A 23,767-nucleotide genomic window follows, 5' to 3' on the forward strand; every position below is an offset into this window, starting at 1 on the left:
GATCAAAACCAGTCGATTGGCTTGTCCGGTCTGCTTGCCTCCGTGACTGTGAATAACTTTGGGCTGATTGCACAGTCCCTGTACCAGTAACGCATCTTTCAGATGTCTGGCTTATCAACTATCAATGGTAGGTTCAGTGCCTACCTTGGTTGTAATGGGGAATCAGGGTTCAATTCCGGAGAAGGTGCCCGAGAAGTGGCTACCACATCCAAGGAAGGCAGCAGGTGCCCAAATTACCCACTTCCGGCACAAGGAGGTGGTGATGAAAAATAGCGGTATGAGACTCATGCGAGGCCCCATAATTGAAATGAGTACACTGTGAATCCTTTGATGAGTTTCTATTGGAGGGCAAGTCAGGTGCCAGCAGCTGCATTAATTCCAGCTCTAATAGCGTGAATTCAAGTTGTTGTTGTTGTTGTGGTCTTCAGTCCTGAGACTGGTTTGATGCAGCTCTCCATGCTACTCTATCCTGTGCAAGCTTCTTCATCTCCCAGTATCTACTGCAACCTACATCCTTCTGAATCTGCTTAGTGTATTCATCTCTTGGTCTCCCTCTACGATTTTTACCCTCCACACTGCCCTCCAATGCTAAATTTGTGATCCCTTGATGCCTCAAAACATGTCCTACCAACCGATCCCTTCTTCTAGTCAAGTTGTGCCACAAACTTCTCTTCTCCCCAATCCTATTCAATACCTCCTCATTAGTTACGTGATCCACCTACCTTATCTTCAGCATTCTTCTGTAGCACCAAATTTCGAAAGCTTCTATTCTCTTCTTGTCCAAACTAGTTATCGTCCATGTTTCACTTCCATACATGGCTACACTCTATACAAATACTTTCAGAAACGGGGATTTGTGTCCCACGTTGTTGGTTCATTGCCCGTTGGTGTTTAACTAGCATGTATCGTGGGACATCCTGCCAGTGGGATGATCCAAAGGCATGCGGATGCCTTGTACGTGACCCGAGGCGGACCCCATTGAAAATCTAGCATGGTGCTCTTTATTGAGTGTTGAGATGGGCCAGCATATTTACTTTGAACAAATTAGGGTGGTTAAAGCAATGAGCCCAACTGAATACTGTGTGCATGGAATAATGAAACAGGGTCTTGGTTCTATTATACTGATTTTTGGAACCCAAAGTAATGATTTATAGGGACTGGCGGGGTCATTCGTATTGTGACGGTCAGCCTTTCCATAATCTCCAAATAAAATTGTTAGTTTACTGCTTGCCTTTGGGGTATAAATTCAGAGTGTATGATCACTTTCATGTAAGAGAGAGAGGGAGAGATATATCAGCATCAATTTACATTCAATTTCACTTGATGAGATTCTTTTGGACAAGGCAGACATGTGAGTTTCATGGACTTCCCTGTCATTTACTTCCTGTATCATGATTTTGCTGAAACAACTAGGATCACCTTCTAATGAGTCCTTCATTTCATGAAAAAGCTTAAATGCTCAAATCCCTTTGACCCCTGGTGGGAAGCTTGGACACGAACTTGGCTACCACTTTTCACATTACCAAATCAACATTCAGTATGTGCTGAATTGTGCTCCAGGATAACCCTGACAAGCCTTTAAGTTCATCGATCATTCTGCATTTATCTTCGCTGATGAGATTACAGATTTTGCTGAAGTGTTCTTCGATTCAAGCATTTGAATGAAAACTGGAAGAGTGCTGATCTCCAATGGCCATTTCCCCCTTTTTAATCAGAGAAAGCTACTTATAGACTTGAGTTTTACTAAGGGTGCTCTCTTTGTATGCTGTTCGTATCAATACAGTTTCCGCTGCGTATTTGCCGGGGGAAAAACAAAGCTTCACGATGAGACATTATTTGTGAGAGTCAATTATTTCTTCATATTGTGAATGCGCTGCAGACATACACAAAGAACTGCCACAAAAACCACACTTGCCATCGGGTGCCACCATTTGGCAGACTGACTCAGGAGAGGTCCTACAGCAGCTCCCAAGTGGTACTATGTGATACTATGAGTAGATCATGCAGATACTATGAGTAGATCATGCACAGTTTACAATTCTGGTTACTTTTGGGTCCTTCCTCATAATATTGAGCCATTGTTAACAATCATGTCTGCAGATTAAGTAGAAGTGCCGAATAGTTACTAAATATTGTGTTTTGGAACTTTTTCAGTTGATGGTTCCTACTGTTTGACATGTGGTGCAGATCGTACTTTAAAACTGTGGAACCCCCACAGGTCACTACTACTGAAGACATATTTGGGACACGGAGGGGAGGTCTATGACGCAGCTGGGTCTTGTGACAACAGGTATTGCTGTGCTGTAAATGACAGCTTAAAAATGTAGAAATAGGAATGTATGAATTGTTTGACTAACATATCTTTTAAACAGCAATGATATATCCAGGATGAAATTGTAGTACAACTGAATGTGCAGTGTCAGTGACTGAAACTTTTGATGACAAAAATTGTAGAAAAGTGCTGTGAGCTGCAACAAAATCATTGATTTACTCATTAATGTGATAAAATATGCAACAGGGTCATTCCATGGTAACTCACGTTACTAAGTGATGTTTATATTATAAGTTTTGGACAATTAACAGAAGGAAATGTTTCTATTAAATATTTTTTATACCTCAAAACATACTTTATACAGGATGCTCTATAAACCTATATCACAATAACTGTTACATTACTATATTTATAAAACCAAATCTTATAATTATTCTTGGTAACTTACGTTACATTTCTAAGAAATGGCTTTTGCATGTGATAAAGAAAATACAAAAGTCTGCTCTGGTTTATGTGAAAATTATTTGTAAGTTTTACACACAATACCAGAAGATCTTATAAGTATTTTAACAAAGTTCCAAACATTTAATCCTTAATAAAATAAATATTAAAACATAATGAACCACATAACTCACGTTACAACATATGGTAACTCACGTTACATTGTCACAGATCACAGTAAAACTTTAAAAAACCATGGGAATTTACAACACTTGGAGGGTTAACTTTCCTGACAATCTTGTCTTTAGTGTAGTATGTCTCATCTTTAATTTCAGGCCACTTCTAAAACTTCCCATCTTTCATCATAACATCAACTTTAAACTCACCATTTTCAATTTTAGTAACATTACCAGGAAAATATGAATTGTCATATTTTGCCACCACCCAGTCATCTACTTGTATATTTAGTGATTTTTCTGTTCTGTTAGTATTTTCCTCTGCAGGTGATAAAGTGGTGGGTCCTACAACTTCATTATTATAGAGTTCCAAGTGATGAATTTTAGAAATGTTCAAGAAAGGCTTGCAGTTCTTGATTAAGGCTGAGGGATGTAGTTTTTGCTTCTTTGGCTAAAGTCTTCTTCACCCATAACAACTGCTGTCACATTAGGAGAAGAATTCAACAATGCTTTTACAAAATCTGTTGCATTGTTTACAACATATTTCCTGCTTTACGCACGAGACCAAACTTGGCGTTTGACAGCCCCACCAGTTCCATGCACTGGTCCCTTCCCATGAGAAGTTGCAAAGTACTTCCATGTAATTCTTTTGGCATGACTCTTACATAGAACTTTTATAGCGTCTGCAATATATCTGTTTTGAAACTGGGAAGCAGGACCATCTGACCAGATTGAGATGATGATGTTTGGTTTGTGGGGCGCTCAACTGCGTGGTTATCAGCGCCCGTACAATTTCCCAACCTTTGCTCAGTCCAATTTCGCCACTTTCCTGGATGATGATGAAATGATGAGGACAACACAAACACCCAGTAATCTCGAGGCAGGTGAAAATCCCTGACCCCGCCGGGAATCAAACCCGGGACCCCGTGCTCGGGAAGCGAGAATGCTACCGCGAGACCACGAGCGGCGGACATCTGACCAGATTGTAACTTGCCTAATATGTTTTGGTAGTTCTTCAAGAAGTCTACCAACATAGGGAATGACAGTGCTTTTTGTGTGATCCAGATTATCAGCTACCAAAACGTAGGGGTGAGAAGTACCTGAATGCCAAATCATGGCAGTAAAAATACTAATTTGCTGCCAATGTGCACTTTGAATTTCATCTTGACTTACATATGTAAAATTTTCAGAAAAATCGATTTGCATCATGGCAGTTAGCATCGCAGAAGGCAGTGATTCTTTATCACTCTGATTGTTCTCTCTTAAAGTAGCAGTGCTCTAAAAATTTGGGTCCCATGGTAAGAATATGATCAATAAGATTCTGTAATGTACCTTCTTGCTCTACTTTCAAAATTCTGCCAACACTCTCCTGCCACACATACTTCACGCCCTCCTCTTTCACACCAGTACATAAATCAAGAAGTTTAGCTGCCAATAAATCTTTACATTTCATGCACTTTCCCAACCAACAATCGGCACATACAAAAAATTCTGGTCACTTACTGGTGTACTTAGGTATTTGAGATACTGTGCTACGAAGAGAGTTAATAGCACAGATGAGATTCATGTGATACCTGCAGAGACACACGTTGTGTGGAAGTTCATTGGCAAGCATGACATGTTTGGGGCTTAATTCTGCGAATTTACTTTTACCAATCACTTTGCCATTTTCTTCACAAAACATTGCATGGGTTTCTTTCAAAGGAAACATCAAGTGTCGTATTTGCAAATTACTCTTACATTTCTCATCTTTTACAGTCACAATGTCTTTGCTTCCAGGAACCTGTCTGCTAATGTCAACCCTTTCATAGAATTTGCTCACTGCACTTATTATTTCATCACTTATTTTTTGTTTAGAGAATCCTTCTACTTCTAAAGGTTCAACAAATGTATGATACAACCTTCTAATAACACATTTTTGTTTTTGGCTTTTCCCAATGAAGACCTATTTTTATATGGTGGAGAGGCAGAACTACTTGGTGTAGCTGAAAATGCTTCCTTTAGCCGCTTTCTGTACTTGGCAACTCTTTCTCTTTTCTCTAACATTCCGTTTCCTGTCTGCAGCAATCCTTTCTTGTTCTCTTTTACTCAAACATTTTTCCTGTTCCTGCTTCTTTTTCCTGAATTTCTTTCATAGTTTCCTTGTGTTTGATTTTATACTCTTCATATCTGCTTTCATATTTCAATTTCTGCTTTCTTCTTCGTCTTCTTCTTCTTCTTCTTCTCATTTTTTCAGCTGCACTTAAAGGCATTCTGCAAAAATTGCAGATTGTTGTAAAGTAGAAATAGCTATTCCCTGTGGGGTTTTATGTGGCATATGGAGATAAATATACGTTAAATATGTTGAAATATATTGTCAGCTGTGATGTATGTAATTCAGAACCAATCTGACTGCTCAACATTATAATTAATCCTACAAAAATTATGGTAACTCATGTTACATAAATAAAGGTAACTCACGTTATGTGAATTAAATATCCTATACCAGGAGAAGGCTTCCAGTAGGAAATTTATTTGACACCAAATTATCAGGTACACTTGTGTGAAGGATAGCATGACATATAAGTTTCTACACTTTAATGTATTTTGTGAAAATCATAAAAAAAATTGGTATTTGGTAACTCATGTTACACTTTTGGGTTAGGTTATATAAATGTTTTTGTATTTATCATGCATAAATAGTTTGCTTCTAAAAATATACCAAAAATAAGAAGAAGTTATGCATCTTAAAGTGATATATAAACCATAAAGATTTAATACAAAATTTCATGATTTTTTTCTTTCCTTGAAATTGATCAAATCTTCTACATAAACAAACTCAACAGTCTTCAAGACAATGGGTCCCACAAGTAAACAATAGGTTTTGAAGAGAAAAATCAATCTTGCCAACAAAATACAATGCCCAACCTACATATGTAACAAGGGAAAATATTCCCACAGAAAAATTAATTTTTTGAATGATTCCTCATTTACATGGAATGACCCAACAGCTCGTCAACTGGTTTAAATCCTTGTTAATTTGTTCCATTTTCTTTCCAGGGTATTTGTTATGTTTTTACTTGTATTGTAATTTATGTTCAGATTAAGGTCTTCCATTTATTGTTATTGATTTTTTTTCTGAATTGGGGCCTAACTGTACAATGCTATCAACAAAATCAAGGTGGTTGAGCTATGTTCCATTAACCCACTTTGCTTTTTTGTTTTCCCAGTTTGAGGAACTAAAATCTTCCTCTAGAGCTCCTGAGCATAGTTTTGTCTGGCTCTTCCTGTAATACTAGTGTTCCCACTATTCTGATGATGTCTAATGGAACCTGTGGCGTGGATGTTCTTCTGTATAGTAGCATAGAGGGAAACAGTGCATTGTTTTTCAAGTGCTGTCAGTAAAGATTTTCTTAAAAAGACTAAAAATTTGTGAACACCAGACAAGATGGTAATTCAAACTCATTGCTCTGCATGGACATCTAGATCTGTTTTTCGCAAGCTGCTCTGTGGTGTATGGTGGAGGGTACACCTGGTACCACAATCCGTTTTGCCCTTCTCTGTTCCATTCACAAATGGTGTCCAGAACGAAAACTGTCAATAAATTTGAGCTCTAATTTCTCTTATTTTCTTGTCATGGTCACTTTGCAAGATGTATACGAGATGAAGTAATATGTTGCCCAACTCATCTTTAATGTACGCTCTCAAAATTACAACAGCTATCTTTTCTGTGATACAATGTGCCTCACTTGTAATGACTACCACTGGAATTTGATGAGCACTGTTGTAACACACTCGAGCTTACTTATTGATTCTGTGATATAATATGCCACTACTCATTGGATCTTACCTATCTCTTCTGTTAATCCTACTTAGTAAGGGTTGAAGAATGATGATCAGTATTCAAGAATCAGTTGAACAATTGTTTTGTAAGCCACTTCTTTAGTGGACGAATTATGTATCCATAAGCTTCTTCCTAGGAATCTCTGTCAGGCACAAGATTTTCTTACAACTGGTTTTGTGTCGTCATTCCATTTAAGGTCACTCCAAAAAGTTACTACTCGTATTTTGCGGTTGTTAGTGTTTCCAGTGATTTTTCACCAATAATGTGCTCTAATAGCAATGAATGTCTTCACCTGTTTACACACAGTGTGTTACATTTATTTACATTCGTGGTCAGTTGTCAGCTGTCGAACACTGATACTCTACGGCTCTTTCTGCAACTCGCTACAATCTTCTAGCATTTCAGCCTTCCCATAAATAACAGTGTTGTTTGCAAAAATTCTTACAGTGCTTCCAACATTAACCACTAGATCATTTATGTGTATTTCAAACAGCAATGGCTCGGTAACACTCCCTTTGTCCCATTATAATCACATATTGTGTTACATCTCTTAGAAAGTTATGAATCCAGTCACAAATCTGGTCTGTTCTGTAATCAGCTGAATCATCTGGTAGTGAGCTAGAAATGTAGATCAAGGGACTTGGCTAAAGACATAAGCTTAAATTAAGCAATACATTCAGTATCTTATCAGATGCAGATAATATGGATAAAACAAATTAAGGAGTAAAGGCAACGATTCTCTTGCATATTGTAGTCAACTGGGACAATGTAACCATGTATGTGTGTGCTTGTAGCTCATATGCAAATGATTAGCATTTCAGGACAACCCTACAATGTTGGTAGATGTAACACCCACTGCACATGCACTGTCCACAGGTTCGTACTTGAAAAGACACAGAACGGGTAACAGCTGTCAGAGTGGAGGTACTGTCAGAGGTTGCACTCGATACGGACAGATGTATCTATAGAGGTATCTGAGAGGTGGCGAGCGACATTAAGGAAGCTAGCTTGATGAGTTAAGAAGGACCTGGTGAAGCGAATTTGGGCATAGCTGTTAAGATTGTAGAGGAAAGAGCAAAGTTTGTCCATGCCATGAGTCCAGATAATGAAAATGCCAACAGTGATTCTGAACCAGATGAGTGGTTTTCCGCGTAGATTGATTAGGAAAGATTCCTCCAGATGGCCTGTAAATAAATTGGCATAGTATGGTGCCATGCAAGTAATCAAGGCAGTACCACAAATTTATTTGTGGATTTGGTCTTCTTCCCCCCCCCCCTCCCCCCCCACCCCCCACCCCCACACCCAAATGCTCTCTCATATATATAATAGAGGGAAACATTCCACGTGGGAAAAATATATCTAAAAACAAAGATGATGTAACTTACCAAACGAAAGCGTTGGTATGTTGATAGAGACACTAACAAACACACACACAAAATTCAAGCTTTCGCAACCCACGGTTGCTTCATCAGGAAAGAGGGAAGGAGAGGGAGAGACACAAGCAGGCCTTTACATAAGTCTGCTTGTGTCTGTATATGTGCGGATGGATATGTGAGTGTGTGCGAGTGTATACCTGTCCCTTTTTCCCCCCTAAGGTAGGTCTTTCCGCTCCCGGGATTGGAATGACTCCTTACCCTCTCCCTTAAAACCCACATCCTTTTGTCTTTCCCTCTCCTTCCCTCTTTCTTGATGAAGCAACTGTGGGTTGCGAAAGCTTGAAATTTGTGTGTGTGTTTGTGTGTTTTTTATTGCCTCCTATCAACATACCAATACTTTCATATATGCCATATCTCATTGACCCCGTGACACTAGCACCCATGAGACTAGACCAGGGGCGGGCAGGAATCCTGCACGTGTGCGGTGCACTTGCACGCGTGCAGTTAACAGTCGTTCTGCGTGCACACAGGGGCAAGCTGGCCACCCGCTTATCTCCCCTCCCCACCATACCTTCTGACCGCTCCTTCCCCTGCAATGCGTTTTGTTTCCTAGCTTGCTTTATTGAATGAAGGAATAAGATTAGTAAGAGTGCTTGAAAGATATCATGGTTTGAAAGAGTACCTATTACCTACGATACGTTTTATTTAATTATCACAGGTGGAGTGGAACAAAATAAGGTTAGTAGGAGTGCTTGAAAGATGTCTTGTTTTGAAAGAGTACCTATTACCTATGATACGTTTTATTTAATTATCACAGGTGGAGTGGAACAAAATTTCTACATACAGGCAAACGCAAACAGTTACTTAAATTTTCATCACTGATGTTTCCTCTTAACCGACACTTACTAATTCAGCAAATGGTTTTCCAGCTCTCGCTATATTAAGTGTAATCTTATAACTTGCACGTACCGCTGGGCTATTATTGTTGTCGTCCTGAAAAATTGAAAACAGTGCTCCATAAAATGTTAAATCAGTTAGATGAGAGACATGACGAAAGGGGGTCGCAGATCTCTCGTGACCACAGCAACTATGACAGATTCATCTAGTATCGTCAGATCGCTCTTCTTAAGCTCAGTCAATTTCCCCATCCGCTCAGAATCCGACAATAAATTGTACTCGTCCTTGTGAAATTTGTTATAATGGCCTTCAATGCTAAACTTCCGCTGACCAGCGAGAATACTGCCACATATTAAACATTTCGAATTTTCACATTTTTGCACAAATAAAAAATGATTCTACCATTACTTTTTAAAAGATAGCAAATCTCCACTTCTCCGTTTCCTTGTTTCACTCTGCATTTTCCGGTTCTTGACATACAACATTCACTACGTAGTGGTCGCTACGCATCGACGTCCGCAGCTTAGCCTGGTACTACACTGCCGCAACCTGCCGGCTGTCGCCACTGCCCCATTCGACGATTGCACGCGAGCAGCACACATGCAACGCTGTGTGCTCATGAGTCGCGTGCAACGTTTGCCCGCCCCTGGACTAGACATATTGTTAGATCGGCCATGTAGGTTTGAACACCTACATCACGTACTGTGGGTGAGGAAATTGGCTTGTTAGCAGAATGACAAGTATCATCATGAACTGTGTGACAACCTCTGTTGCACTACAAATTATCAGCATGGTAACCATTGTGACTTCTCTTCTAACAACAGATGAGGCTGACATTGGTGTGGCCAACAGCACTGGCGACGGAGTGTCACCACATCATCCATGCAGACAAGTCCTGGTTCTACATTGAGCATCATGATGGACGTATCTGTGTGTGGAGGCTCCTGGGACAGAGATCAGCAAAACACAGCTTGCGAGCCACATACAGCTGTATGTTCCCGGAAGTGCGGCATCCGGACACTCGCATGCATTTCCAGTAAGATAAAGTGTCAGTGCGTATCACCGAGTCGTATCTCTGCCTCATGTACTGTAACAGAATTAAATTTTTATTCATTTAGTTTTGACATTGGTAACTTCGAAATGTCATTGCTGGATTTAAAAAGTAGAGAATTGTGGAAGCCAAGTTTGAACGTCTTTTTGCTGATATAGAAATACTGGAGAAAACCAAATGTGAACTTGGTTCACGGCACAAATGGTCTGCTTTTAAAGACCTGGAGAAGGCGGTATATTGATTTTTAATGTGACGAGTAGTATTCGCAGCTCATATAATCAGCTGGGAAAAAAAAAAAAAAAAAAAAAAAAAAAAAAAAAAAAAAAAAAAAAAAAAAAAAAAAAAAAAGAAAAAAAAAAAAAAAGTCTATATATTCATGTGAACAATCATTTTCAAGTATGAACCTCTTCAAGAGTAAATTGAGAAGTCATTTATTAGTGAGAATGTACAGTCATGCCAAAACTGAGAAGAATCATCATCATGTCCTCCTCGCCGTTTCCGGTGACAGCGACTCCGTCAATCATTTGGACCGTATTGTGGCGGGCTCGGATGCGGATTGCAAAACCAAGCTTTGCTTTGAAGATCTGGTTGCACGAAGTGCAATACAGTTGCCCAGTGGAGTTATACATATAGATGTAATTATGCTTGGGCTTTGATGTGCGGAGATTTTGTTTATTGTCCAGGTTTTTTAGGCGGATATGCTCGAATTGTTCAACACACTTGTGTACAGTTGAGCGCCACTCTCATTGGTGCAATGCACACTCCTCCAAACGTTTGCTCAGAATGCTGAGAGCTGTAAGTAGAACACCACTAGTCTTCTGTCACCCATGCGTATGATAGGGCCACTCCATCTCACTTGGTGTTTCATTAAGAGAGCTTCAATGCCAGGCAGTTTCACGCGACGCAAAATCTCCATTTTTGGAACACGGTCTTCCCATTTCATCTGGAGAACTGATCTCAGACAGCGAAGATGAAAGGTGTCTAGCCTCCTAATGTCAGCTTTATAACGGCACCAGGTTTCTGAGGTGTAGAGTAAGGTTGGTAATATTATTGCGTTGTAGACTGCAAGAATAACATACTATGAAAAGGACGGTTGCTAAGCACCATACAGTGGAGATGTTAAGTTGCAGATAGGCACAACAAAAAGACTGTCAAAGAAAGCTTTTGACCAAACAGGTCTTCATCAGAATAGACAACACACACACACACACACACACACACACACACACACACACACACACACGTAACTCATCCACTCATGACCACCCATGCCTGGGCCCGACTGCGAGCAGTAGCACATGATGGGAGAAACAAACTGGGTGGTGTGGATTTGGAGGAGGTTGGGGCTGGGAGGTGAGGGATAGCAGGGTAGGGGTGGGTGCAGTAAAGCGCTGCTTGCGGTAGCGTACAGGAACGAGGCGGGGAGAAGGTGGGCAGCTAAGTGCAGTTAGGGAGGTTAGGTGGAGGGCAAGGGAGGGGAGGGGGGGGGGGGGGTTACAGCGGAAAAGTAGAGAACAGGAAAAAGAATGCATAGGTGGAATAGAGGGGTGTGTGTAGTGCTCGAATGAAAACAGGGAAGAGGACAGGTGGATAAATGACTATGACTAATGGAGGTCGAGGCCAGGAGGGTCACAGGAATGCAGGATGTATTGTAGGGAGAGTTCCGACCTGCGCTGTTCAGAAAAACTGGTGTTGCTGGGAAAGATCCAGATGGCACAGGCTGCGAAGCAGTCATTGGAATGAAGAATGTCGTGTCGGGCACCATGCTCTATAACTGGGAGGTCCAGCTGTTTATTGGCCACAGTTTGTTGGTGGCCTTTCGTGTGGACAGAGAGCATGTTGCTTGTCATGCCCACATAGAATGCAGAATGGTGGTTGCAGTTTATCATATCATATCATATCAGATCAGATCATATGACTGGTTTCACACGTAACCTTGCCTTTGATGGGCGAGGTGATGCTTGTGACTGGACTGTAGTAGGTGGTGGTGGTGGGAGGATGTATGGGACAGATCTTGCATCTACATCTGTTATAGACATATCCAGGATGGAATGTAACAATATTATGAGAAGGAAAGTTGCTGCTCACCATATAGCGGAGATGCTGAGTCTCAGATAGACACAACAAAAAGACTCTCACAATTAAAGCTTTCGGCTTAAGGCCTTCATCAACAGTAGACCAATACAAACATACAAACACACACACACACACACACACACACACACACAAATGCAACTCACATACACAACTGCATTCTCAGGCAACTGAAACCACACTGCGAGCAGCAGCACCAGTGCACGATGGGAGTGGCGACTGGGTGGGGGTAAGGAGGCGGCTGGGACGGGGAGGAGAGGAGAGGAAATAAAAAGATTGGGTGTGCTGTTGGAATGATGGCAGTGTTGTGCTGGAATGGGAACAGAGAAGGGGCTGGTGGGTGAGTATTGAAGTTTGAGGCCAGGAGGGCTACAGAAATGTAGGATGTGTTGCAGGGAAAGTTCCCACCTGTGTAATTCAAAAAGCTGGTGTTGGTGGGAGGGATCCATATGGCACAGGCTGTGAAGCAGTCATTGAAATAAAGGATATTGTGTTTGGCAGTGTGTCCAGCAACTTGGTGGTCCACTTATTTCTTGGCCACAGTTTGTCAGTGACCATTCATGTGGACAGACAGCTTGTTGGTTGTCATGCCTACATAGAATGCAGCACAGTGGTTGTAGAACACATGACTGGTTTCACAGATAGTCCTGCCTTTGATCAGTTAGGTGATGTTAGTGACTGGACTGGAGTAGGTGGTGGTAGGAGGATGTATGGGACAAGTGTTGAAACTAGGTCTATTACAGGGGTATGAGCCATGAGGTAAGGGATTGGGAGCAGGTGTTGTGTAAGGATGGACAAGTATATTGTGTAGGATCGGTGGACAGTGGAATACCACTGTGGGAGGGGTAAGAAGAATAGTGAGCAGGACATTTCTCGTATCAGGGCATGACGAGAGGTAGTCGAAACCCTGACAGAGAATGTAATTCAGTCCTGGGTGGTACTGAGTTACAAGGGGAATGCCCCTCTGTGGCTGGACGGAGGGACTTTAGAAGGTGGTGGGAGACTGGAAAGACAAGGCACGGGAGATTTGCTTTTGTACAACCTTGGGAGGATAATTACAGTCTGTGAAGACTTCAGTGCGACCCTCAGTATATTTTGAGAGGGACTGCTCATCACTGCAGATGGCTAGGATGCGTACAGAAGGGACTTCTTGGTATGGAATGGGTGGCAGTTGTCGAAGTTGGGGTATTGCTGGTAGTTAGTAGGTTTGATACAGTTGGAGGTACTTATGTAGCCATTTCTGAAGCGGAGGTCAACATCTAGAAAGGTGGCTTTTTGGGTTGAGTAGGACCAGGTGACGCAAATGGGGAAGAAACTGTTGAGGTTGTGGAGGAATGTGGATAGGGTGTCCTCACCTTCGATCCAGATAGCAAAGATGTCCTTAATGACTCTGATGCTGATAGTGGTCCTGAAGTGCCTGAGAGGTTACATTTTTCATCATTTCCAAGACACACTCCTGTGGGTCAAACAAGCCTGTGATCGTTCATGCTGCTCTTCTATATATACATTGAGTCTTTGCTTCTCATCCCACCTGATAAGTGACCCCAACCCGTGGTTCTGGGCGACTTTCCCTAAATCTGTCCCTTTTCCTAGACCTCTGCAGTTCCTTTTCTTCACCCCTCTTCCGTCCCCTTCAACCCATCTGTCCGAAGAAGGAACCTCTGTCTCCAAAAGCTTGCCTAATTGTAACCTTCTTTTATGTGTGTGTTCTGCTGCTATTCAGTGAGTAGATTTTTTATCCATCCAATTAAATTATATATACATTCAATATCTCCCATTAGTTATTTCTTTTGAGTCCTACACACTTAAGCAATAATCAGAGATGAGCCACATGAGTGTTTTGCAGGGAGTTTCCTTTGTAGACTGACTACGTATTCCTGGTATGCTACCAATGTACTGAAGTCTGCTGTCTGATTTACGTACAAATTAGTCTGTGTAGTCATTGCATTTTATATGCCAACAGTCTTACACACTCATGTATTTGTATGAGTAAAATGATTCCAGTTGCTAGACCATTAATATACAACATGAACAGCAGGAATCTCAACTGACTTCCCTTGGACAGGATTGAAGTTACTTCTATGTCGCATTAGGCCATGGTCCAAGGCAGAATTCTCTGCCTAACAGTTTGATTTCCAATGCTGGAGACATCAGTGGAGTCTACAATGATTCAAAAAGCAGTTACAATCTCGAATAAGCCTAACAAGCTGAACTGTTTATACATATCCAACCAATGGCCTGTTCGTGATGTCATCTTAATGCTGTCTAAGATAGCAAATCTGCACCAACATGTGTCCTGGAGCCTGTAGGGGGAATAGTTGGTGCTGTTTGCATTGTTTAGCATTAAGGCCAACAACTTTTCTACTTTAAATCTTTCTTCTATTGTATTAAATCTGTTTTTTTCCTTTTGAATTTAATTGACCTATGTTCATCCTAGTATAGTAATGGTTGTATCTAATTCTTGGTAAAACAGTAGCATCAGAGAAGTGAATTTGGTGGTTCCCTGGTCCACTGCATACTTGTCTTGGGAGCTTGCATTGTGTGATTATTTCTATTTTTGTCAGTGACTCAACAATGAAGATAATTTGCTGTCCCCTTCTCTCAGTCAATCCTAAATTCAATCACATTTTTAATATCCTATATAATTATAATGATAAGTGTTGGTGTGATACTGAGTCAAATGCCATTTTCATACTGTCGAAGTAGTTATTCGGAATTCCCTCATTTTACTTGCAGTCAGCTGTGCTCTGGAGGTGGTGATCGCATCGTGGTGCTGTGGGACGTGGCAACAGGAAGGCCCCTCCGTCGTCTCCGTGGGCATGCAGGTCGCATCAACTGTATCCGCTTCAATGAGGAATCCAGTATCATCGTCTCTGGATCACAGGTAAGGAAATGTTGCAACTATGCCCTAGTGATAAGCTCCTTTTGAGAGTTACAGTGAAATTAATAGTTACCAACACACGATCTTAAAAATGTATAAGTTTCAGTAATAGTGGTTATCGTGGGTTGTAGTGGCCTTTAACTGAAGGCAGGTGCTGACAGGTGTATTACCAATGTATCAGTTGAATAACTTCGACCTACTGAATGTAGACTGGGATGTACGTGGATTCATTGCAGGTGGCACTGAAAGGCAGTCTTGTGAAGTACTTTTGAACACATTTATGAAAACAGTCTTGAGCAGCTAATTTGACAGCCTGCATGCAATGGAAATACGTTAGACTTTGTAGCTACAGGCGGGCCTGCCTTTATGATAGAGATATGGATGAGTGATCAGGATATCATCATAGTGACAATGGTTTCTAAAATTAATATATCCATCAAGAAGTCTAGGAAAGTACTTTTGCTGGAAAGGGCAGATAAACAGTTGTTAGCATTCCATTTAGATGATGAATGGACATCGTGTAGTTCCAATATGATGGATGTAGAGGAACTGTGTGAAAAGTTTGAACTGATTGTAATCATGCTGTGGAGAAATATGTGCTGAGTAAGTGGATTAATAATGGGAAAGACCCACTGTAGTTTATGTGGTGTCGCTGCCAGACACCACACTTGCTAGGTGGTAGCCTTTAAATCGGCTGCGGTTCGTTAGTATACGTTGGACCCGCGTGTCGCCATATCAGTGATTGCAGACCGAGCATCGCCACACGGCAGGTCTAGTCTAGAGAGACTCCCTAGCACTCGCCCCAGTTGTACAACCGACTTTGCTAGCGATGGTTCACTGACAAAATACGCTCTCATTTGCCGAGACGATAGTTAGCATAGCCTTCAGCTACGTCATTTGCTACGACCTAGCAAGGCGCCATTACCAGTTACTATTGAGATTATGAATAATTTACCGTCAAGAGCGATGTTCACCATTTATGGATTAATGTTAAGTATTCCACCAGCTACGTCCGTTTTTTGCTAAAGTCTAATTTCCTTGTCCTGTTCCAGACCTCACGCCAGCCTGCGTGAGCTAAAACGCGTGCCTTTCGGCTTCCTGTCATAACTGGTGTTGGCTCTCCTGCCAACCCACAACAGTTTAGTAACAAAATTTGGAGAATACTGAAGGAACAAAGATTGTTATTCTTTTGGTTCAAAAGAGGACTCCCAAATTTGTTCGTCTATAAGAAGACTGATGCGCGAGGAACAGAACAGCTAACACCATCAACCTTAGCAAAAGATCTGTCCGAGAACATGAGAAAGTTCTGGTCCTATGTAAAATTACTTAGCAGGTCAAATTCTTCTATTCTGTCACTCATTGACTAGTCTGGTGTGGCAATAAAAGACACAAAAAAGCAGAAATTCTAAAGTTCATGTTGAAAAAATCATTCAAACAGGAGAATTGCACAAACATACCATCATTTGAGAGTCACACAGACTCCCATATGTAGGACATGCTAATAGATATCCCTGGCATACAGTAGCAACTGAAGGAGTGGAAAAAAATAAGTCACCAGGAATAGTTTTTAAATCAGCTGGCAGGTTGTGTTTGTTTTATGGAGTCAAGTTGCTGGAGGGCAGCAGCTGTTTGTTTGTTGACAGTGATGTTGAGAATGATGATATCGATGACTCGTACGAGACTTTGTGCGTGAAGAACTGTACCACACTTCAAGTGACTGTTTCTCATTTGAGTTCATAAAAATGTTTGTTGAAACAAATGTTTACATTATTTGCGCAAAGAGTACATTTCAGAGGGTATAACACCAAAAACATTATAAAGTGTGAAAATAGTATGTAATAATTTATAATTATGGTTTTAGGATGCTGTTTTTCAATTATTGGAAGTAGAATAGTAGATTATTAGGACTAGCATACTTGTACACAGTTTGAAAAACCTAACATTCATTAAAAATATTAAGAGAAGAAAAATAAACATTCAAAGAAGCTGGAAATATGAAATCTAGGAGAAATAGTTTCAGTCTTTAATAAAAGGGTAGTAGTAACACAGGTAAATCTTGGCTAGTAATATTAATAAAAGATACTGAAAAACCACAAAAATAACTGGCACTCTAAGAAATAGAAATGTTTGCACAGCTGGAGTCAAAGTGTTTAACTCTGACTGTGTTTCATCCCTTTTTAACTCTGACTGTGTTTCATCCCTTTTTATCTTTCTATTCCTCTCAAGACACTTCACTTAGCATTAACACAACAGTCTGATGCAGGCTTGGTAATTTTCTTCACAGGACTGCACTGTGCGTTGCTGGGATATCCGTTGCCGACAGACACGTGATGCTGAGATGGTCTTGGCAGAATCCTCAGATGCTGTGACATCATTGTTCGTCACTGACCACGAGATAGTGACCGGATCACTGGACGGAAGGGTACGGCGGTACGATGTACGAGCTGGCGAACTCGTCACAGACTGTGTTGCCCGTGAGTTGAAGGAAAAAGTATTTAAGTGGCTCTTAATATGTTGGTATGTTGTTAACAGTGTTATACAACTCCACATTAGAAAATATGATTTCTTACATGCTTCTCTGCATCTATACTCTGCAGATGAGTGTTAACTGCATGATGGGATATTTCTCATTTTCTTTTTCTTCATGAATAAGAGTCAAATGCTTTGTGCCTGTCAAGAAATTTGCATCTACATGACTGTCTTCATCCATGGATTTCAGGATGTAAGAAAACCATAGTTTCACATGACCAATGTTTTTGGAATCCATATTGATTTGCATGGAAGTCATTCTGTTCAAGATACCTCATTACATTTCAGTCCAGGATATAAGATTCAGGAACAGATGTGTTGGATGCTTGTTTTGGCATCATTGCAGACAAATGTGACTTGTGCTTTTTTCCAAGAGCTGGACACAGTTACTTGTTTGTGGGATCTTCTATGATATATCATGTTTTAAAGAGGGGCCAGTTCAGCTTCAAATTCTGTGTAGATTCTTACAGTTATGCCATCAGAAACTGCAGATTTATTCAGTTTTACAGTGTGTTTCACTGCCCCTGACACTGTATCACTCATCTCCACAATAGTTCAAAAATTAAACTCCATGATCTCTTTTTTAAAGGAACATTTGAACAGGGTTCTGCATTCTACTTTTCTTTTTTTTACAACTTTACACCTTTCTTTTGCATCTATTACGCACTAGTCACTCTTTCTATGGAAGTTTCTTTATGGGTTTCATCCCATCATAAACTGTTCTACTAGGTACATATCTGTGAAGTGAAGTGCACAGGCAACTATTCTTTTAAACTTGAGCCACATTCCTTTTACATGCACCACTCCGGAGCTAAATGTTTCCAGTTCCTCATTCATGTATGACACTACTGCCTCTTTGCCCTGTTTACTGAATATGCAGATCTTTCAACTTGTTTAAGTTACCCTTTGTTCTTTGGTAATCATTGTTGCTACAACTGCCTCACGGTCAGCAATACCTGTTTCAGTGTGGATATCCCCCAAGAGAACAGATCCATTGTTACCATCACTAAAGAAATGACCCACCCCCCCTCCCCCAGGAAATACTATTAAAATCCCAGTGATCAGCTGCCAAAGCATTTGCAACCAAGTCCCAGCATTTGAAGCAGTGCTAGAAAGCAGTGGAGCTTACAGAATTCTGGCTAAAGCCTGAAACTGACAGCAATGAGAATTCTGGGGTGAAACAGTAAATACACTCCTGGAAATGGAAAAAAGAACACATTGACACCGGTGTGTCAGACCCACCATACTTGCTCCGGACACTGCGAGAGGGCTGTACAAGCAATGATCACACGCACGGCACAGCGGACACACCAGGAACCGCGGTGTTGGCCGTCGAATGGCGCTAGCTGCGCAGCATTTGTGCACCGCCGCCGTCAGTGTCAGCCAGTTTGCCGTGGCATATGGAGCTCCATCGCAGTCTTTAACACTGGTAGCATGCCGCGACAGCGTGGACGTGAACCGTATGTGCAGTTGACGGACTTTGAGCAAGGGCGTATAGTGGGCATGCGGGAGGCCGGGTGGACGTACCGCCAAATTGCTCAACACGTGGGGCGTGAGGTCTCCACAGTACATCGATGTTGTCGCCAATTGAAATAAGAACACCATGAATTCATTGTCCCAGGAAGGGGAAACTTTATTGACACATTCCTGGGGTCAGATACATCACATGATCACACTGACAGAACCACAGGCACATAGACACAGGCAACAGAGCATGCACAATGTCGGCACTAGTACAGTGTATATCCACCTTTCGCAGCAATGCAGGCTGCTATTCTCCCATGGAGACGATCGTAGAGATGCTGGATGTAGTCCTGTGGAACGGCTTGCCATGCCATTTCCACCTGGCGCCGCAGTTGGACCAGCGTTCGTGCTGGACGTGCAGACCGCGTGAGACGACGCTTCATCCAGTCCCAAACATGCTCAATGGGGGACAGATCCGGAGATCTTGCTGGCCAGGGTAGTTGACTTACACCTTCTAGAGCACGTTGGGTGGCACGGGATACATGCGGACGTGCATTGTCCTGTTGGAACAGCAAGTTCCCTTGCCGGTCTAGGAATGGTAGAACGATGGGTTCGATGACGGTTTGGATGTACCGTGCACTATTCAGTGTCCCCTCAACGGTCACCAGTGGTGTACGGCCAGTGTAGGAGATCGCTCCCCACACCATGATGCCGGGTGTTGGCCCTGTGTGCCTTGGTCGTATGCAGTCCTGATTGTGGTGCTCACCTGCACGGCGCCAAACACGCATACGACCATCATTGGCACCAAGGCAGAAGCGACTCTCATCGCTGAAGACGACACGTCTCCATTCGTCCCTCCATTCACGCCTGTCGCGACACCACTGGAGACGGGCTGCACGATGTTGGGGCGTGAGCAGAAGACGGCCTAACGGTGTGCGGGACCATAGCCCAGCTTCATGGAGACGGTTGCGAATGGTCCTCGCCGATACCCCAGGAGCAACAATGTCCCTAATTTGCTGGGAAGTGGTGGTGCGGTCCCCTACGGCACTGCGTAGGATCCTACGGTCTTGGCGTGCATCCGTGCAGTCCGGTCCCAGGTTGACGGGCACGTGCACCTTCCGCCGACCACTGGCGACAACATCGATGTACTGTGGAGACCTCACGCCCCACGTGTTGAGCAATTCGGCTGTACGTCCACCCGGCCTCCTGCATGCCCACTATACGCCCTCGCTCAAAGTCCGTCAACTGCACATATGGTTCACGTCCACGCTGTCGCGGCATGCTACCAGTGTTAAAGACAGCGATGGAGCTCCGTATGCCACGGCAAACTGGCTGACACTGACGGCGGCGGTGCACAAATGCTGCGCAGCTAGCGCCATTCGACGGCCAACACCACGGTGCTTGGTGTGTCCGCTGTGCCGTGCGTGTGATCATTGCTTGTACAGCCCTCTCGCAGTGTCCGGAGCAAGTACGGTGGGTCTGACACACCGGTGTCAATGTGTTCTTTTTTCCATTTCCAGCAGTGTATATAGCTAGCAATCCATTTCTTGTAATGAAACCACATGAGCGACAACTTCGTACTTGATGACTTGATGTGTGAGTGGACCACTGTGTGTCACATTTAACTGAAATTATCTTGAATTAGAAAACGCTGACACAGCTCCAGTTTGGAGCATATGAAAATATGGTGTACTCTGAAGATTTTGTTCTCATGTGTTCACCTAACCTCAACAACAGAAAGGTTTAAAAAAAGAGAGAAAGAGAGAGAGTGAGTTTTTGCAGACTGTCCATATACCATCTTAATAATTTGTTGCTGTAAATAAAACTAAGATGAAAACACAGACAGGATTTTCAGAACTCACAAAGCCAATAAGTAAGATTATGCATGTCTTATGTATGGGACACGACAATTCTGTTTCGCACCTCCATGTGCTCCTGCTCCAATATCAGTCCTAGAGTAATTTTGATCAGATTATAGAACAGATAGTTCAGAAGCCCACTCACAATGCAAACAAAAAGGGTACATCAAACTATCCTCCCTAATTCAAAGTTCAAGTAATAAAGACTGGTGGATCACAATACAGAAACTATATTAATAACACCTGATACCTATGGAGTGGGAAGTTTTATTTACATGCATTGTCATGGCAATAGGTTGACACAGCGGTATAAAAACAATGACAAGGACGGAACAGAACAACGAATACATGGAACTGACATTCAATTAGTACAAATTGTAATCTGAATCAAATTCCCAACCATGCCTTGGACATATGAAGAATGTGCTTAAGCACAGGAATCATTTTTGGTAAATGGTTATTTTCTCACCAAATTTTGTGACTCTTTGTGAAGGGGACGTACTCTATACGTTTTTAATGAGTGAGTTTGGGAGGATCAAAATATGTGACTTAAATGGCCATATATTTTGATTGCACTGATTTAGATGCTTAACATTTTTACACCACCATAGGACCACAGACCTCTGTATGTGACAAATTTCAACGTGATATGTCTACCCATTCCGGAGGAAAAAGGGTCACAATAATTGGACAGACAGACATAGAGAGTGATAGAAAGTAACAAAAAAATTTTTTTCTTCGTATGATATACTTACAAATTAATAGTTTCCAGATTTTTTCATTTGGTTGTACTGTGAAACCTTGCTTCTTGGTTGATATCATGATTCTAGGTCGATGGGAAGCGCCCTGTAGATTTGGATGAGGAAGTTTGTGAATATTGAGATGTGGGGCATAAATGGCAGAATGTTTTGCCTGTGTTGACTTATAAGCTTCACTTTTTACATCGCAAAGGGACCGTAGACCATAATATGTGATATAAATTTTAACTTAATACCTATATTTGTTCCTCAGAAAAGAGGTTCTGAACAATCAGACAGACGGGCAGACAATAAGATGGACAATAAAGTGATCCTATAAGTGATCCTTTTTTACTGGTTGTGGTACGGAACCCCAAAAACTGAGGAAGGCTACGCAGCATTCAAACTCTAGAAAATATTGATGCAGTATGGTGTTTATTTCAGCAGTTTCCTGAGAGATATGCTCAAAAAGACACAACAGCTCATCAGTTACCTGGCTGAAGTGTGCATCAAATTTTGCAACAGGGGTTGTGATTTCATCAAAACAAGATGGTTGTTGTTCCACAATTGTTTGAGCATGATTATGACAATCATGTGAGGTCATGTGCAAACATCCTAGAAAATGTACCTGTGGTCCTTTGTGGTGATTCGGCATATTTCTAAAAAATGGCTCTGAGCACTATGCGACTTAACTTCTGAGGTCATTTCTATTTATTGCGATTCATTAATCAGCAATGTTTCCGGTATTGGAATGGACGGAATGCTTCAAGAAAAACCACTACACAACGACCATGTTACTGTCTGGCACGAGCTTCCACTTACATGGATTTGTGAATAAACAGAACTGCTTTATCTGGGACAGTAAATCATTGCATGGTTGAAGAGAAGGAAATGCACCCACACTGAGTAACGGTTTGGTGTGGCTTTCAGATGGGTGGTATCATTAGCCTTTACTTTTTGAAGATGTGGCAGGACAAGCTGTGGCAGTTACTGGAAACCAATACTGTTTAATTATAACTGTTTGTGGACTCATTCCAGTGGAATACATGTTCAAGAGCTGCGGTTTCAGTAAGTTGCTGCCACTTGTCATCTGTGCAAAATTTTATATGAGATTATCTTAAATGGTTGGTGTGTGTCAGTAAACCCCAAACATCCCCAAGTTAAAAGAGAAAATTCGACATGATGTTGGCAAAATGCGAGTGGAGTGTTGGCAGGCACTCAAAGTGAATTTCATGGACAGATCTCTTGCATGCCACTGTGGAGGAGGAAGTCATATGACAAACACCATTTTCTATATCGACAGTGGGAATGTGTAATGAACATGTATATGTATTTTGTTAACATCTTTTGAAAAAAATAAATAAATAAAGTTCAGAATTTGATCTATCAAAATTGGTACAACCTTTAGAAGGACCATGTAGTAGCTTGATCTTAATCACAGTGACTAAACGAGAGGCTGAGGATAATTATGCCTTCTAGTAAAATATGAAGCTGATGCCTGGGTCATGGTTGCGACTAGAAACTGTAAAGCAGGTGACAATTTTAGTTGGAACAGACAGCACGAGGATAGGATTTCTTACTAAGCATCTCGGGATTGTAACTCTGCAGTCCCTGCACTTATACCCCTCATGGAATTTTATATGAATAATATGGAGTTACTCACAGTGAGCTGTCTCATTGAGTCAGTGAATGCAAAATGGGAAAACAATTTGTACTACTTTAACCATTGTACAGAGGGGTGCACCCTATTTTGTAAGTATCATTTTCAATAGGCTTCCAGCAGAACTGAAAAATTTAAGTGAGATGGTTCAGTGGATTTCCTTCCCTGCTCAGAGCTTCAGTGTCATTGACAGGAAGTTAAACCCCAATCTTCCTTGCGGCACAATCTTTTATTGTGCAGGAGTTCCTCACAGTAGTAAAGAATCTTGCAGTGAAGTAAGTAGTAGTATATATGTCCTTTTTCACTTCTGTGGTTGGTAGAAGTTTATTCGGTTATACAGTGTTCAAAAAAAAAAAGTAAAGTGCCCCAAAGGGGAAGAGCAAAAATAGAATATCACAGCTCGAGAAGCTGTGTGATGTTATTTCAGTTATAACAATATCGACTCAAATTTACAAAGGATCTGGGAGTATGAGCCCATTTATCATGGTGACGCAAGAGAAACTTTTG

General features: G+C 41.6%; 1 protein-coding gene across 1 annotated transcript in view; it reads left to right on the forward strand.

Moving 5' to 3' along the window:
• The window catches only part of LOC126106806 (WD repeat domain-containing protein 83), a 57,979-nt gene that overhangs the window by 12,563 nt on the left and 21,649 nt on the right, over positions 1-23,767 (forward strand). Inside the window, exons 2-4 of the mRNA XM_049913197.1 lie at positions 2,155-2,290; positions 14,867-15,014; positions 17,296-17,485. Coding sequence (XP_049769154.1) covers positions 2,155-2,290; positions 14,867-15,014; positions 17,296-17,485 — 474 coding nt within the window. The remainder of the gene's footprint in view (positions 1-2,154; positions 2,291-14,866; positions 15,015-17,295; positions 17,486-23,767) is intronic.

Source organism: Schistocerca cancellata, chromosome 10 (assembly GCF_023864275.1).
Source record: "Schistocerca cancellata isolate TAMUIC-IGC-003103 chromosome 10, iqSchCanc2.1, whole genome shotgun sequence".
In the NCBI taxonomy this organism is placed as follows: domain Eukaryota; kingdom Metazoa; phylum Arthropoda; class Insecta; order Orthoptera; family Acrididae; genus Schistocerca; species Schistocerca cancellata.